The following is a 16,983-nucleotide window of genomic DNA, read 5'->3' on the forward strand; positions in this document are numbered from 1 at the left end:
CAACAAGTTGCGGAAAGGATGTCTGGACACCTGCGAAAGTCATCCGCAGGGGTCTACCAGGCGAAGTGGAGAGTTTTTGTGGTTGATGTCGTGGAAGGGGTATCTCTCCACTCGATGCCACTATTCCAGCATTAGCGGAGTTCTTCGTGTATATGCGAGAAGAAATGCGCCTTTCAGTCTCGGCAGTGAAAGGCTATCGCAAAGCCTTAAGTCTAGCCTTCAGGCTCAAAGGAGTGGACATTTCTTCTTCGCTGGAACTTTCCCTACTCATACGTAGTTATGAACTTAACTGCCCTCAGTCGGAAGTGAGTCCTCCTCCATGGAACGTGGTTCGATTTCTCAGGTCTCTTAAGAGACCTCCCTACGAACCATTACAACAGGCTTCAGATCGCCACCTGACTTGGAAGATGGTGTTCCTACTAGCTTTGGCGTCAGCCAAGCGAGTTAGCGAACTTCATGGTCTCTTGTATAACACCGCCCATTCAAGGGGATAGGGGGGGAGGTAACGTTCAGCTTCGTCCCTGAGTTTATTGCTAAGACTCAGAATCTGGGAGTGCAGGACCCTCGGTTCGACTCCTTCCTGATTTGGAGTCTTCGTTCCGTAACAGATGACCCAGACCATCTCCTACTGTGCCCAGTAAGGAGTCTGAGGCTATACCTGAAGAGAACAGCTGCAATTCGTCCCCAAGTGCGGGCTTTGTTTGTCAGCACTGGGAGATCAAAGAGGAGGGTTACCAAGAACACCATCTCAGCATGGATTCGAAAGGTAATCCATCTGTCCCTGAATCCTTACCCTCCTCCATCACGTCGTCCTAGAGCTCATGATGTCAGGGGAGTAGCTACCTCCCTGGCCTTCAAGAAAAACTTCTCAGTGACGCAGGTTCTGCAAGCAGGGGTGTGGAAGCGTCAAACGACCTTCACAGCCCACTACCTGCAAGACGTGACCCACAGGAGGCTCGATACGTTCTCTATCGGCCCTGTGGTGGCTGCACAACAGCTGGTTTAAACCTCAGGCTCCTTAATGGACAAGTAGCAGAGGGTTGAGGGTATTGTTACCCGGTTTTAGTCTGCATGAATGAAAAGGTATGCCTGGCCCTTATTCTTTTCTTCATCCTCCCCTCTCTTGGGGAAAGCAACATCCTGGGTTCTCTGCACAGCTGACCTCAAACCACTGCAGGTAAACCATGTTCCCTTGTGTTCCTAGTATTAAGTTAATACTGTCGGATCCCTATACCCTGACGAGGTGGTATTGGGAGAGTCCCAGCCTAAAGTTTCCATCTAAAGAACTTCAGGTCAACTTCCTAGGACGAGTCACTTTTTCCTTCACACACAGCTTACGTAGGCCGAAGCCCTTGCATAGCAAGGTGCCAGCGAGGTGCAGGGACTCTTTATTGTTGATTGCTGACACACTCAGATAATGAGTCCCCGGGAAAAGCCAAAAGCCAGTATGGCTGGGACTTGTTTCACCCTTCCTAAGGGTTAAGTCACCCACTTTAAATAGCGGGGTTTGTATTCTAGTTACGGAACAAATGACAAATTCGTAGATAATTTGTTTTTTTTCCTAACTATACAAACCTTAGCTATTTAATTAAACTTGCCCGCCAGCCCTGCCCCCTCATGAAGTCCTACCTCTAAACAAAGTGAAGCTTACAACACAGGTGTGTGAGGGGGGAGGGTAGCTAACTACCCTCCCTACCCCCCGCTAACTATCGGTGGGGTAATAATCCCTTGTTAAATTTTTATGGCTCGTCCTTTCAGCTGCGCCGAAAGTAATTACCCACTTTAAATAGCTAAGGTTTGTATAGTTAGGAAAAAAACAAATTATCTACGAATTTGTCATTTTAATGTGGATTAGAGTAAGGTTATGAGATGCACGAGAAGGGAGGGTGTGGTGAGATTGAATGTCATGTTGAAGGGAGAGTTACTTGAGGAAGTAGATCAGTTTAAGTACTTGAGGTCTGTTGTTGCAGTAAATGGTGGTGTGGATTGATTGATTGATTGATTGATTGATTTGAGGTTTTCTGGTGGAGTGGAAGCAGATGTACGTCAGAGAGTGAATGAAGGATGCATGGTGTTGGGGCCAGTGAAGGGAGTGGTAAAGAATAGAAGGTCAGGCATGAATGTAAAGAGAATTCTGTATGGGGAAGTGATTGTACCAACTGTGATGTATGGATTGGAGTTGTTGGGAATGAAAGTGACGGAGAGACAGAAATTGAATGTGTTTGAGATGACGTGTCAGGAGTATAGCTGGTGTATCTCGATTAGATAGAGTTAGGAACAAAGTAGTGATGGTGAGAACAGGTGTAAGAAATGATTTAGCAGCTAGTTTGGATATGTATGTGATGAGGTGGTTTGGCCATGTTGAGGGAATGAGAAGTGGCTGTCTGCTGAAGAAGGTAATGAATGTATGACCTAGTGGGAGAAGTACAAGCAGAAGGCCAAGGTTTTGGTGGATGGATGAAGTGAAGAAAGCTCTGGACGATAGGAGGATAGATGTGAGAGAGGAAGGAGAGTGTGCTAGAAATAGGAATGAATGGCGAGCGTTTGTGACACAGTTCCGGTAGGCCCTGCTGCTTCCTCCGGTTGCCTTGGTAACCGCGGAGGTAGCAGCAGTAGGAGATTCAGCGTATGAAACTACATCTGTGGTGGATAACGGGGGAGGGTGGGCTGTGGCACCATAGCAGTACCAGCCAAACTCGGCTGAATCCCTCGTCAGGCTGGGAGGAGCGGAGAGAGGAAAGGTCCCTTTTGTTCCTTTGTTTGATGTTGGCTACCGCCCAAAATTTAGGGAAGTTCCTTGGTAAATAGATCAATAGAAGTGCAGTATTAGATATAATTCAATATATTGCAACTGTTTGGAAATTCATTAGTGAAATAACTGTTAATTTTTATCTTTTCAGATTTTTATGTATTTGTTTATAACTGTAGCATATGCTGTTGGTTAGGATTCCAATAATCACACAAAATATACTGTATTTGACTATTGATGTTCTGCATCATTTTCATTCAGTGATTGGTTGTTTTGGAAATCCATCTAGTGTCCATGTGCCAAAGAAGTCTGACCAATTTGAGGACAGGGTACACTTGCTTTTTTATATTACAATACCTCAATGCAAGGGAAGGTTCATTTTTTTTAATTGGTTTTTATGGGATTCATTATAGTCCAATACTTGCCATTTACCTAGTAAGATACATTGTGGTGGTTGATCTCCTATTAATGATGATAATAACCTAATGTGATATACTTCTTTTGGCTGCTTTATCAAGATCCTTATATCCATCATTACCTTTTGATAAGTATACTCTAGTAGAATATACAATAATTTATCTGAATGAATTGATACAATAAGTATCATTCAAGATTCTTCTCAAATCAAGGTGCAGTATAGCATTGTTTGGTACTTAGTCATCTTTATTTAGCCTTGAAGTGTTTTTCCCAATGTAAGATATTACATAAAGAATAATTTCTTATATCTGACATAATTATATTGGTATTTAGATTCCTTTTTACACCTTTTTGATGTACAATGGGGTCCCAAATTATGCGTACCTTTTATGCTGTCACTAGTTCTTGAAAATAGATTTTCTGTATCTGCGAAGTTGTTTAAAATCTGCGAGTCACGCGTCACAAAGTGTATCAAAAATATTGATTTCTCAATTGTTTTATGTGGGGAGATTCGCCGATATCTGAGAGAAAGATTTCCGTCTTAGGCATTGGTTAAGACATAAGGCTCCTGCTCATCCAGTGCCATAGACAGAAGGCACCACCTCACCTATTTATGACTTCGTAACGCAGTGTTTGTGAAAAATCGTTATCCGCTATCCTCTTAATCGCTATCGCTAATCCGCTATTGCTTTCGTTCTCAGTTGCGTGTCAACTCTCGCACAATTTAGGTCTAAACCTGCCCAGAAGTCAACAAGGAAGACCTTTTCTATCAAAACAAAGAAGCTTGTCCTTGAGTTAAAGGATGAAGGAAAAAGTAATAGCGCAATTGGCCGCCAGCTGAACATAGCCGAATCGACAGTAAGAGGGATTTTAAAGAATAAGGAACAGATCTTGAAGATGTGTGACTCTTACGGGTCATCAAGCCTAGACTCAAGGAGTTATGCATCCACGTATAACAAGGAGCTGATCGAGATGGAGAATTTGCTTATGCTATGGATCAGCAAGAAAGAGGGTAAGGGTGTTGGCCTCGACAATAAAACGATAATTGGCCAAGCCAAGATCTTCTACACACTGATCTGCAAGAAAAACAACGTGTCGCCCTTTGGCTTTAAGGCATCAACTGGGTGGTTGTATCGTTTCTTAGAGAGGAAGGGCATCTGTAAACATAACATGAATGGCAAGAAGAGCTCATTGGATGAAGTGGCAACCAAGGAATTTACTAGCATCCTAAAGGAAATGATTGAAGATGGAGGATACCACCCGGATGCTATCTATGATATGGCTGAGACAGGCCTCCAGTACAAAAGGATGCCAAAGTCAATATTCTTAGCCAAAAGGACTCAAGGGAGGAATGCAGACAAATCTAGGTTCACTGTACTGTTTTGTGTAAATAGCACTGGCACACACAAGATGAGGCCCCTTGTTGTGCACGCAGCCAAACACCCTCAATGCAGCAACCATCTTTCTGATATGAAAGATGCATCAGTTTACTGGAGGTCATCTAAAAAGTCATGTATTACTTCGACCATTTCCCAAGATTGGCTCCTCAACTGCTTTGTTCCTGACGCCCGTCGTAAGTGCCTTCAAGATGGGCGGGAATTCAAGGTCATCTTGACTCAGGACAACTGCCAAGCACACCCTTCGATTTTGAATGGCCTTCATCCAAATGTTCGTGTCGTCTTCCTACCTCCTAACACCACTTCGCTACTTAAACCTTTAAGCCAGGTGAGTTGTTACATCATTATTGTATACTGTAATAGAGAGATTGATTGATTGATTTTGATGGCAAATTAAACAAAATAAAGTTGTGTGAGAAAGAATTTTCTAATGAAAAAAAATTGTGTGAGAAAGTTTTCTATGACAAAAAAATTATGAGAAAAAAAAAAATAGTCAAGTTTTTTAGGGGAGAAATAGCGTGTTTCAAAAGAAAATTAAACAAAGTTGTGTGAGAAGGAATTTTCGAGGGCAAAAAATTGTGTGAGAGATAGGGAAAGAGTTTTTGAGGGCAAATTCAAGAAAAAACAATGGTCTTGGTCATTTTAATTTTTTAATTTTCAGGAAATCATCACTTGTGTCAAGGCTTTTTATCACCAGACTGTGTTCAGAGATTTTCGTAGATGTACAGAGTCAAAGATCGAGCTTCAACAGATGATTGGAAATGATTCAGATGTGGATGAGCCGATGGAGGAAGAAGAAAACGAGGATTTCCTTATAGTGCACCAATACTGGCGTAAATACACTGTTAAGCGAGCCATAGACCACCTTATGGCAGCATGGGAAAACATAAATGTGGCAACATTAAGGCATGGCTGGTTAAAGCTGGCTCCCTACCTTGTCTCTTCAAAAGCCTCTGCCCAACCAATCCAGCGATCAAGTGATATTCTTTCAGCCGCTGTGCAGGAAGCTCGTCTCATCCAAGGTATTTATTCCTGATTTCTTTTACATTTTGTCATCAAAATTATTCTCAAAATCTTTAATCTAACTTTTATTTATCTTACTCAAAATTTCATTTGTTTCTTTTTTTTCACAGGTTTTGGTGACGTGGCTGAGGACGAGCTCCTAGAAATGCATGCTGATGGGGAAGCAGCATCAGAGGAAGACATAATGAATGCTGCTTCAGTTGAGAGCACTCTTCAACAAGAACATCAGCAGCAGCCAGTAGATGAGGATGCTGCTCCTAAGGACCTCTCATTACATCAAGTGTCCTCCATTTTGGCAGCAGTCGAAAACTTGAAATCCGTCATTGCTGAACATGAAGTACGTAAAGAATTTTTTTTTGTTTAGGTTAACTTTTGTTATTCAATCATTTATTTGTTCGGGCACCTAATACAAACCATTTCGTTCTTTACAGTGCATATGTTTTCAACGAACACGGAAAACTATCTAAAAGACTTTTAAGCAAGTTATAACGAGCCTTCACTAACTAGCTGGGGGTAGACCAACCACCACACTCACACACACACTGGTGAAATAACGTCACTTTTTATTATGGCTTGGTGAAGAACTGACATGCTGGCGTTCTGTCCCATTAACTGTACTTTCACTCCTAACAGAATACAAACTGGCCCAAGAACTTTTTTTTTTTTTTCCCCTAGAGTATTTGTAACGTGAGGCTCCACCGTGCGAGTTTGTCCTTGCATTAAAGGTTGCCACTGCAGCACCTGTATGTCAGCCTTGGAGATGGATCCTCATGTTCTTTGTCTTGCAGGAGTCTCCTTGTGAGGTTTGTAGGGAATGGTCATCCTCTGAGTGGCAGAGATTTGTTAGGTGCCAGAAGAAGGCCAAGTTGGACCCTACCCCTTCGGGTTCATTCTTGAATGTGAAAAAGCCAGGCAACTTACTCCGTCAGCGCATTCCCGTCACACTAACTGCTCAATCAATCTCCTCTTGGGAATGGTCAAGTAAGAGTGGTGACTGTTTGATCCCAAGACAACCTTTCAGTTCTGAGAGTTCCGTTGCTTCCTCTTGCAAAATGGCTCCGCCCTCGGTCGTAGGTTAATCTCTCTGCTGACGCTGTACGATAGCTTGGGCTTTCAGGTACCCCCTATAAAGAACGGCTGCTAGAGGCTTTGCGTTTAGGGACACAGTGGGAGCGCACTCCTGCCTCCCTAAGGGTTGACTACAGTCCTCCCATTAGAGACTTGGAGGTTATGCACCAAAGGAGCTTCCCATGTCCCTACCTGCAGTAACCTTTGTTTGTGGTCCTCCACCCTTCGTTCATCCTGCGTCAGCAGACGAGTATCCCAAAGGGTTACTCGGGGGATCCTCATGTTGTGATCCCAGAAACTGGCTTCAGCCATGTTTCACAGCTCGCAACTTTCGATGCTTGCCTCCATCTAGAGCCTGTTTAGCATTTTGTGTGTGCAAAGAGTTCATTGCACCGAGCCTTTCCATCTGGCGTCCCTCACCGATCGTTGGCTTCTACAAACGTGTGCTGGATTCATCCATGCTTCATTCTAGCTCTTCAGAGCAAAGCTTTTCCTCGCATAACGACGATGGGCTTAGGTGGCTGGTTACAGCTCCCGCCCCTCACCGTTGAGTCTGTAAACACTTCAGAATGTTTGTTTTGTGAGGCCAGTTCCATCAGGATCTGCACCTCGGGTTTCGATCACTTATGAGGGAAAACTTGCTATTGTGCCAGTGCACAACAGGTTCAGCTCAGCCTTATTCGTTACTTTGCGAGCAAATGCCTCCTCTTGTAGAAAAACATAAGGCTGCTAGCCAACCTCCTGAGGGAGGCATAATGGGTAAGAGTGCTTTTCCCCATGGTGCCTCAGCATGCTTATTCACATACCCTAGTCTTGCGTAGTGTTGCATGCCCATCCATTGTGGTTGTGTGCCAAGCTATTTAGTGTGAGTTTGCAAGACCAAATTTGCCAATGTATTTAGCTTCAGTTTTACTACATCTACCACAAGTGCTCATTACTTTGGTAGAGCATACTCACTTGGTGATGCGCTACTCGCAATCAGTGAGACGGCAGACACAGGTGCTCGCTATCTTGCCAGCGCATACCTATGCAGGTGCTCACCACCGCTTGCTACGTTAGCATGCGTTACAGTACATCGTTTGCACTAGTACATTTGCTTACGATCAGCAAACTGATCCTTCACGCCTCCCAAAGGAAGTTAACATCATAGGGGATCACGACAGACCAGCTGGTCGTCCTCGCCCCTTCTTTGTTACTCCACCCAAGGCAAAAAAGAACTCACGTAGCACCCCACCAGACACTCCGTCCTTTGCGAAGGACACCTCTTGGTTTGCTGACCTTGTTAAGGCAGTTAGGCAGGCGGTTTTAGAACCGACCCAAGATCCTCTGTCGATAACTCCAGTGGGTACGCCTTCCATCCGTTTGGAGGCATCAGGGTCCTCTGGGAGGAGTAGTCCTCTTGTCAAACCCTGGGCACAGTAGCACTGTGGCAAGGCAGGCGCCTCCTCACCCTCTTTCCCCTCGGCGGTCAGCTAGATACCAACATTACCAAGCTACAAAGTCTACTACCACCAGCTGGGATCCTGAGTGGGAGAGGCTTGGTATAATACCTATCAAGCCTCAGAAGAGGAAAGGGTGCCATCGATTGTCGAATCCCCCAAAGGAACTCCGAGAGGTCTCCATCACAGACATCTATCAGCTCTCACCGATAGAATGGTATTAGCCAGAACCTCCCACTCCAACTGTGGAGGTTTCAGTACCTCCTCCCATACCTTCCAAAGACTTTCAGCCTGAGGAGGCTATGCGGAAAGAGGCACCTTCTCAACTTTACCGCCGCAAGAGAGAAAAGATGCGAAGACCCTTCCAAAGAACTAGCACTCGGCAATTGAGCAACTAGCGTAGAGGAAAGGTTCTTTCGGATCCTAAATCTGCTCCCTTAACCCTTTCTCTCTATTGATGTCATTACAAATCAAAACATGCCTGGTAGTACACACGGTGACGTCGGGATAACATCTTCTTCATAACTATTATCCTTTTCTTCTTTGTTTGCATCTTTTCCCACTTTTATGTGGGGTTGATGTTTCTGGCCGGCATTCTCCATCTACCTCTGTCCCACACTTCATCACCTGTTAATTCCTTTGATTGAAGGACATCCTTGATACAGTCCATCCACATTCACTTTGGTCTCCCTCTCTTTCTCCTTCCCTGTACCTCGTAGAGTCGAAAAATTGCTCGAATTTTACTTCGGGTGTTGGAAAATTCGGATGTAGATACGTTTGTGTGTAGAGGTTCCACTGTATATATATATATATATATATATATATATATATATATATGTATGTATATATAATATATATATATATATATATATACTGTACATACATACATACATACATATACATACATATACATACATATATATATACACATACATATACATACATACATACACATACATATACATACATACATACATACACATACATACACATACATACCACGTTGATGGCTTACATAAACAATACCCAGGAGGTACTTTTCCATAGCTGTTCTGCCTTCTAGTTGTGGAAATGGACAGAAGACAACTCGGTAGCCTTAGCTCTCTGTTTCATCCAGGGCAAAAGGAATATTCTGGCAGACAAACTGAGCTGGAAGACTTAGATAGTTGGCTCCGGTTAGTCTGTGAAACATCAGATAGGCCTACAAATTCTTGACTTCTTGGTGTCGCCAATGATAGACCTGTTCGAGACGCTCGTCAACTGGAAACTTCCATTGTACTGTCCACCAGTACCAGGTCCCAAAGCCATCTGGCAGGATGCCTTTCATGATCCGTGGGACAACATATTCACCCTTTCTGCTTAGTGAGGAGACTTCTTAACAAGGTAAGGGAATTGAAAGGCCTCTGGATGACTCTCATAGCTCAGATGTGGCAATATGTAGAATGGTTCTAGCCCTTTCCTCTACAAAGAGAGTAAGTGAGCTACATGGTCTCTCTTCTGACATTGCCTGTTCAAGAGAATGAGGGCAGGTGACACTTTGCTTCATCCCAGTTCGTTGCCAAGACTTCAAATCTGGCTGTAGCTGATCCAAGATTAGGGGCTTTCCAGATTAAGACTTTCCATTCTCCAATTGGAATGGTTTGTATTAGATGCCAGAACAAATGGCAAATTTGGAAATAATTTCTATTTGTCTTAACTATACAAACCTTGAGCTCTTTATACATACCTGTCCCGCTCTCCCCTATCCTCTATTAAAGTCTTGCCTGTAATAAAAAACTGATGGATGTCATATCACCAGTGTGTGTGTATGTGAGCGGGGTGGCTACTCTACCCTCTGCTAGTTAGCGGAGGTTGGTTATACCTCGCTAAAAAGTTTTAGTGGGTTTTCATCGTTCACCAAAGTAATATTCACCATAAAATGCTCAAAGTTTTATATTGAGAAAAATACAATTTCCAAATTTTTTTTTTCCATTGTTGATATAAGTTTTGATGAAAATTATTATTAAAATTAAATGACAGAAGCAAATGTGTGTGAAAGAGGAAGAGAGAGAAAATCATTGTGTATAAACTTTTCAAGAAACTGTCATTTCATGTTAAATTTTTAAATATTTTTTTAAGAAATTGTAATTTCATATTACAAATTGAATTTTTATCGGTTCATTTATTCCTACACCGACACAAATTTCTGAGTCACTTAAATTGGTTACTTCTAGTTTAATTTTTTACAACCAGATAAAAAGAAAAAGGGTTTGGTTGCATCACGATAGGTTACTAAGCAGCCCCATTGCATGGCGGCACTATACGTTGATGCATGGTACACTTCACTATCACTATCCCTCTGGATTTGTTAAGAGGAGCTATTCCTTCTGTCTCTCTACAATCAGGACTTCCGCGTCTACTCTGCATACCCTTATAATGCTTAGTGCTTTCGCCGTATGTTTTTTAATCATTGTCACTTGGGTAACTTTCATTAATTTTTTTACGGGTGTATGCATTATGGCTAGAAAGCCTAGTATCATACAATCATGTCCTGCCTGTGATTGGCTTTCCTTATTGGCTTTCCTTATGATACTTTCATGAGTCTGGTAGATGTTGATCCACATGATATTTATCCCTCTTGCCTTGGCAAGAGATGTTCAATGGAATCACCATGTAAGCACTGTAGGGAGGGGTCAACCTCCCAGTGGCAGAGATATCGTTTTCGTCATAAGAAACAAACTAAGAGAGATCGTTCTTGTTCCTTGCCTCCTTCCAGCAATGGCAAGAAAAAAGTTTGTTTCTGCGATGAAAGTTATCACCAACCAGGTCCTTGTCAGGAACCCGCTTAGGCTCCAGTCACGGTTGACGATGGCCATAGCTTAAGAATTGATCCTGATAATTTTGTCAATGTTTTATCATCCAGTATTGATAATTGTCCTTTGTGATCTTGAGTTAGATGCTTGTGACTGATCTTTTGGCCACGGCCACTGCACTGCCTGAGCTGGATCCAATTCCAGTATCCTCGTTTCCTGATTATCCTGTTATGCATAGATATCTCTCACCTCCCACTTGTGTTTTGAATGGTGAACCCTCTATGGTTGATTGTACAGGGAATGACATTTTGCTCTTGGAAGTTTCTCTGATCCGAGCGTTGAACGTATCCCTGCGTTCCCATTCGTGGAACTCTAGAGTCGAGCTTGCCATTTCCCCTCATACAAAAGCAGCCTTGTTGAAGTATCCTTTTTACCTTTCTCTGGCTCGTTCCCATGAGTCAATCTTGTCTCATGAACCCAGTGGTCCTCAGCATCGATCTCCTCTAAAGAGTTCGCAAGACTCATCTTTATTTTGAGGGTTATTACTTCAGCTGTGTCTACATGCCAAGTTGCTCTAGACCTTTGATATCCTTTCCTTTTAAGCCTACTAGTGCTAAGAAGCCGATGGTGACTAAATCTTTTATTATTTCTGCGAGTTTTGTCTGTTCATGGATCAGCCAGGTCAAATGTTCAGCTTAACAAGTCTGTACGTGCTGCTGTTCCTACACATGATGAAATTCATCCGCAGTTTAATCAGGTCAACAAGTCTACGTGAGCTGTTATGGCCACTCTTTATGACATCACTCCTTGCGCCTCCATTTTATTTTTGTGAGGATATTCCTCTGCATGACAGCCATGTTCCTCTGTCACATGATTACGCACGCCATGATTACACTGCCACTTTTCAAGCTCGTTTACAAACTGAACCCCTTACTGGACGTGTCCCATCGTCAACTTCAGCTCCTTTAAAACCCTCGGCGTATAGCCAGTAACGGGCTAATTCTCTTAATCCTAAAGCCATAAGCTATTCAAGTAACAAACTAGTTGCTTTGCCTAGCAAATATCACACTAGCTTTCTGCCTAATGTTCGTAATGCTTCACATGTCACGCGTTCCCCAGAACAGCAAGAAACTTAATTTTCAGATGAGTCTTCTTTTCAGGTTCAAGGAGTGAAAAGGAGTGCCAGAATCTCTTCCCCCTTTCCTATGATTAACAGCTCATCTGAAGCAGATGGCATTACTTTAATTAAACATCACAGACGTGCCAAATAACAGGCCGTTGAGAAATCCTTCTCTTCTCATGGGTCGAGCTCAGAAAAGGAGGTCCATGCTTCTCGCTCACATTCTGATGGAGGTAGATATCCTAATGACAGAAGTGAGCTGCACTCCTCCCATTCTTTCTCCACCTCATCTTCCCACCACTCATTAAATGCGGCAAGGGAAAGAAAGGATGTGCGAGGAAAAGTTAAGAATCCCCTTTAACTGTCAAAGTTGATCAGCCAGTTATCCTAAAATTGGAACCATCTCTTAATCATGATATTATCATCCTTAATGACTCCGGAGAACCTCGCTGTGCACGCGGGTACCACCTCAGCTGACTTAAGCCCCCTTAAGGTCCTTATGTCTGGTTTGGAAGCGTCACAATTTATTGAAATCATGAGTCTTATCCGTTGTTCCGATGGCCTAGATGAGCATCCTCAAGCAAACTGTTGGCAGACGGTGTGGTATTGATTCCATTTTTCCTCAATCACAAAGTGCTAGACATAGGTTTGATGTGGGGCTCTCTAATCAAACTAAAGACACTAGGTTTGTTTAATACACAAGTTTCAGTGGCGGAAAATTCTCTTAAGGATAGATGGTCGTTAAGACCTGTCACAGTAAGAGTCCAAAGCCCTAGAATTTGTACTACACCAAACTGTATCCTGAAGAGACACGACACGGTCTTGGCCAGATGCTCTAAGCTGCTGTCCCTTAGGGATGCTTTATGCTTGAGAAACTTAGATCTAGTGAGTTCCCTTCTCTGTTCCTTCCTTTGGAAGTGGCTGTGGCCATAGTGAAGGTAGAGAAGTTTGGACAAGCTTCTCTTCTGAAGTGAGTAAGAGCACCAAGGATCTCTACCCCTCAACAACGGCAAAGTCACTCTCCTGTTAAACAAGTTCCTCAACAGAGATGGATTGTGCCCCCAGCAGTCACAATAGCCTGGGCTCATGCCATGGACATCAGGCTTTTTAGGTACCTAGATGACTGGTTTCTGGATGAATCCCAAGCTGATAAAGCACATAGATCTCCTAGACTTTTTGAAAGTAGTTAGGGATCCAACTGAATCTAGAGAAGTTCAGCCTCGTCCATCAACAATCTATCAGGCATGGAGATAGACTCCATTCAAGCCGGAGCTTTTCATCCAGTAACAGGATCCTGAAATTTAGGAAGATAGCAGAAACCTTTCTGGAAGGGAAATCACTTCCTGTTTACTCTGGGTAGATACTTGTAGGACACTTCCCCTCATTAGAGAAGGTAGTCCCCTTTGGGAAAATGCATCTTCGCTTGGTGCAGTGGTCTCAGACATCCGACCATCTTTCAACCCTGTTGTCAGTGGCCCAGAAGGTTGTGCCAAACCTCCATTGGTGGCTGAGAGAGGAGAACCGGTTAGCAGGAATCCTTCTTTAGGTTTCTCCCCCACAATTCCTTTTGTTCTTGGATACTTCAAGCCAAGGGTGGTTTACTCACCTAAGAAGGGAGCTAATCTTGGTCCTATGGTCAGAAAGGGACAAGACCTTTCTCATTAATTTCTTGGAAATAAAAGCAGCACAACTAGCATTACTCCACTTCTCAGGGACTTTGAGGGGAGGTGCAGCCTCTCTCCTACTCTGCCAGCTAGCAGTAGATATCCGCAGGTGGGCACAGACCAGTGCAATCTCCCTCTCGACAAGGTTTATCCCCAGCAAAAGAACGTCGTTGTGAACCATCTAAGTCGACCAGGTATAACTGTTGGTCCCAAATAGTCTGTACTTTCTATAGTAGTAAAGAAACTTTGGATTTTGTGGGGTTCCTAGTCTCTGGGCATGTTCGCCACTCACCTGAAAAACAGACTCCTGATGCATTGCTTACTAGTCCCAGACCAAGCTGCAGTAATGGAAGATGCCTTCCAGCCCCATGGGATCAGTTGGACTCATACGCGTTCCCACCATTCTGTCAGATTCATAAGATCCTGAACAAAGTCTGAGCATCCAAGGGAGTCAGAGTGATGCTACTATAGTAGCTCCATGGTGACCAACAGCAAAGTGGTATCCAGACCTGCTGGAACTTTTCACAGACATTCCAGGAGAACTTTCAGAATGCCAAATTTTCAAATTGAAAGGGATTGATCTCTCCTCTTCATGGTAACTCTCAGCTCTCATTAGAAGTAGAGCTGACTTGTCCTCTGCAAGAATTCAAACACCCTTCATAGGATTTTGACAAAGGTCCTTAGGTCTTTGTGGAACGCTCTCTAGAGCCTATGCATAAAGCTTTATACAGAGACCTTACCCCGAAGACCATCTTTCTGCTTACCCTAGCTTCAGCCGAGAGAGTAAGCAAGCTACGAGAAGTACATGGCCTATCTTGCATTGTCACATTCCAGATGATGAAGAGAATTATCATTATCATTTGTTCCCAATTTGTGGCCAAAACCCAAAAACTGGTAGAGAATAATGTCAGATGTGACTCTTTCGTAAAGAGGTAACTGATGACCTGAATGATCTTTTACTCTGTCCCATAAAAGCTATCAATAAATATTTGAAGAGAACAGCTTATCATAGGCCCAAAATTTCTAATTTATTTGTGAGCACAGGTCACTTAAAAAAGAAAAGTATCCAAGAGCACAGTTTTCAAGCTAAGAGAAACCACCATGGAAGCATATAAATCCTCAAGGGAAGCGTCGCCATAACCCCCCCACCCCGGTAGTATATAATATCCATGGTCTTGATGCACGCGTAATATTCTGCAAAAACCACTCGGTAGCTCAAATCCTCAAAGCCAGTATATGGAAGAGGCAAAACACTTTCATGGACCACTACTTTAGAGGTTATACTCACAGGGCCGTGGATACTTTCTCTTTAGGCCCTATTTCTGCAGCTCAACAGATGGTCTAATCTTACGCTCTTATGGGAAACGTAACTTTTATCAAAGGCATCAGTCATTCTCTGCATTATAAGATATGGATTAAAGTGCAGCTCAAATGGACCTGAAGCCTAATGCAAATAAGACTGCCATCTTTTTACAGTTGATGACTATATATTTGATATGTACATAATATGACACTTAATGTGCATACAACTTCACCTCAGGCACAAGACTAGTATTTTTTAATTGGACTTCACGGTCCTGCCTTTTTACGAAGTGGCCATATAGCTCCCACTTAATCCACTTTTGACATTTTGCTCTTACTTATAAGCAATTGTATCTGTCAGAGAAGAAGGGTATATCTCTTAACGGAGACTTCACATCCACCTAAAGAAGACAAGACTCCCATTTAAATGACTCTGAAGTTTGTATCCGCTTAGGAATAAACAACAAATTTTTAAAAACATTTTTATTTTTCCTAGCTATACAAACCTTAGTCATTTAGTCAAAGGCCCCATTTCAATCACCCCATAAGTCTGTGACCAGAAGAGAGTGAAGTGTACCATGTAGTGACGCATAGTGTCGCCATACACTGGGGTTGCCTAGCAACCTATTGAGATGCAATTAAACCCTTTTTCTTTTTGATTGTCTGGTTTTTAAAAACAAAACTAGGAGTAACTCGTTTAAATGACTCAGGTTTTATAGCTAGGAAAAATAAAAATTTTAGAAATTGTAGTTTTTTAATGTGAGAGTGAATTTAGATGTATACAATTACATAGTGAAAGTGATGGACAGAGAAATGTGTTTCAGACAGAGAGAATCATTCTGTTAAAATTTCATTAGAAACTGTCATTTCAAATTCAATTCTTAATGTTTCAATTCCTTTTTCATTCCAGATTTGTGAGGTTCGGAAGGCAGAGATGGTTGAGAAGACCAATCAAGTATTTAAATTTTATTCGGATCTTCACATCCAGAAGCAGAACAAGCTGAGACAGGCACTCATAACAAAGTTTGTTAGGCCTAACCGAAGTGAAGATGAGCATGATCCGGCCATCCCCAAAACCTCAAGTGATTCCGAAAGCATTACTTCTGTAGAAGAGCTCTTCAAGGATGATGAGATAGAGGAGTTTGAAGGCTTTTTGCCAGAGGATGGGTAAAGGAAATTCCCCACAAAAGCATTTTTAAAGACATCGTCGCAGGAAATTACTGTTATCGTGCACTACAATACACTTGCTCCCATTGGTGGCCTTGTTTACATGTATTAGAAGAAAATACAGTATTCAGTAGTCTACAAAGTATGTAGAAAATTATTAAAACTTTAAAACCATTTTAATGTTTTATTTATCCATAAGAACAATTTTATACTATATTAAATAAAAAAGCCATAAGAATGATTTCTGACAGTACCGTTAGAATAAAAATACAGTACAGTATAGTACATAGATATCACAGAAAATGGGTTGTATAAAAGTTTGGGAAAGTTGCCATTTGCCGCCGTGTGTGTTTCGAAATCTGTGATTTAACAATTCGTCAAGGCTATGGATGAACTAAATTTTCACATAAATGGGGAACCTTACTGTCTTATTAATTTGATTGCAGGTTTAGGGTTATATGTGAACTATTACATATTTGATTCAGTCATTAGTTGTACTGTATTGATAATAGGAATATTGCTTATTATTGCAATTTTTGTTTGTTCTAACACTTAATGCAAACCCTTTTGCTTTTTACAGGGAGTATATTTTCAGGGAAGCTGAAAACTAGCCATAAGATGTTTAAGGAGGTATAACCATTTACCACAAGTTAGTTGGGGGTAGACTAGCCACCCTACTTGCACACACACACACTAGTGATATGACATCACTTTTGAATTAGGCTTAGAAGAGTGGCTCTCCTTTTAACAACACTAACTGGCTTTAACTTTTCGATCTTTTTGTCTTTCAAGAGTGCTTAGGTTTCGGGAATCTAGTCTTGCGAGTTTTCCTTGGCTGTGAAGGG

At 42.3% G+C, this 16,983-nt stretch overlaps 1 protein-coding gene across 3 annotated transcripts in view; it reads left to right on the forward strand.

The window, feature by feature from the left end:
* LOC137655869 (WD repeat-containing protein 76-like) overlaps positions 1-16,983 on the forward strand; it is a 476,385-nt gene that overhangs the window by 405,067 nt on the left and 54,335 nt on the right. For 2 of the 3 annotated variants that reach the window (XM_068390064.1, XM_068390063.1), the window contains 4 exons: positions 3,868-4,891; positions 5,225-5,585; positions 5,697-5,923; positions 15,882-16,312. The exons of the other annotated variant lie outside the window; for it this stretch is intronic. In XM_068390064.1, coding sequence (XP_068246165.1) covers positions 3,868-4,891; positions 5,225-5,585; positions 5,697-5,923; positions 15,882-16,142 — 1,873 coding nt within the window. In that variant the 3' untranslated portion in view covers positions 16,143-16,312. Of the gene's footprint in view, positions 1-3,867; positions 4,892-5,224; positions 5,586-5,696; positions 5,924-15,881; positions 16,313-16,983 lie in introns of those variants that run through there. 3 annotated transcript variants of the gene reach the window in all.

The sequence above is a fragment of the Palaemon carinicauda genome, chromosome 16 (assembly GCF_036898095.1).
Source record: "Palaemon carinicauda isolate YSFRI2023 chromosome 16, ASM3689809v2, whole genome shotgun sequence".
Classification (NCBI taxonomy): Eukaryota; Metazoa; Arthropoda; class Malacostraca; order Decapoda; family Palaemonidae; genus Palaemon; species Palaemon carinicauda.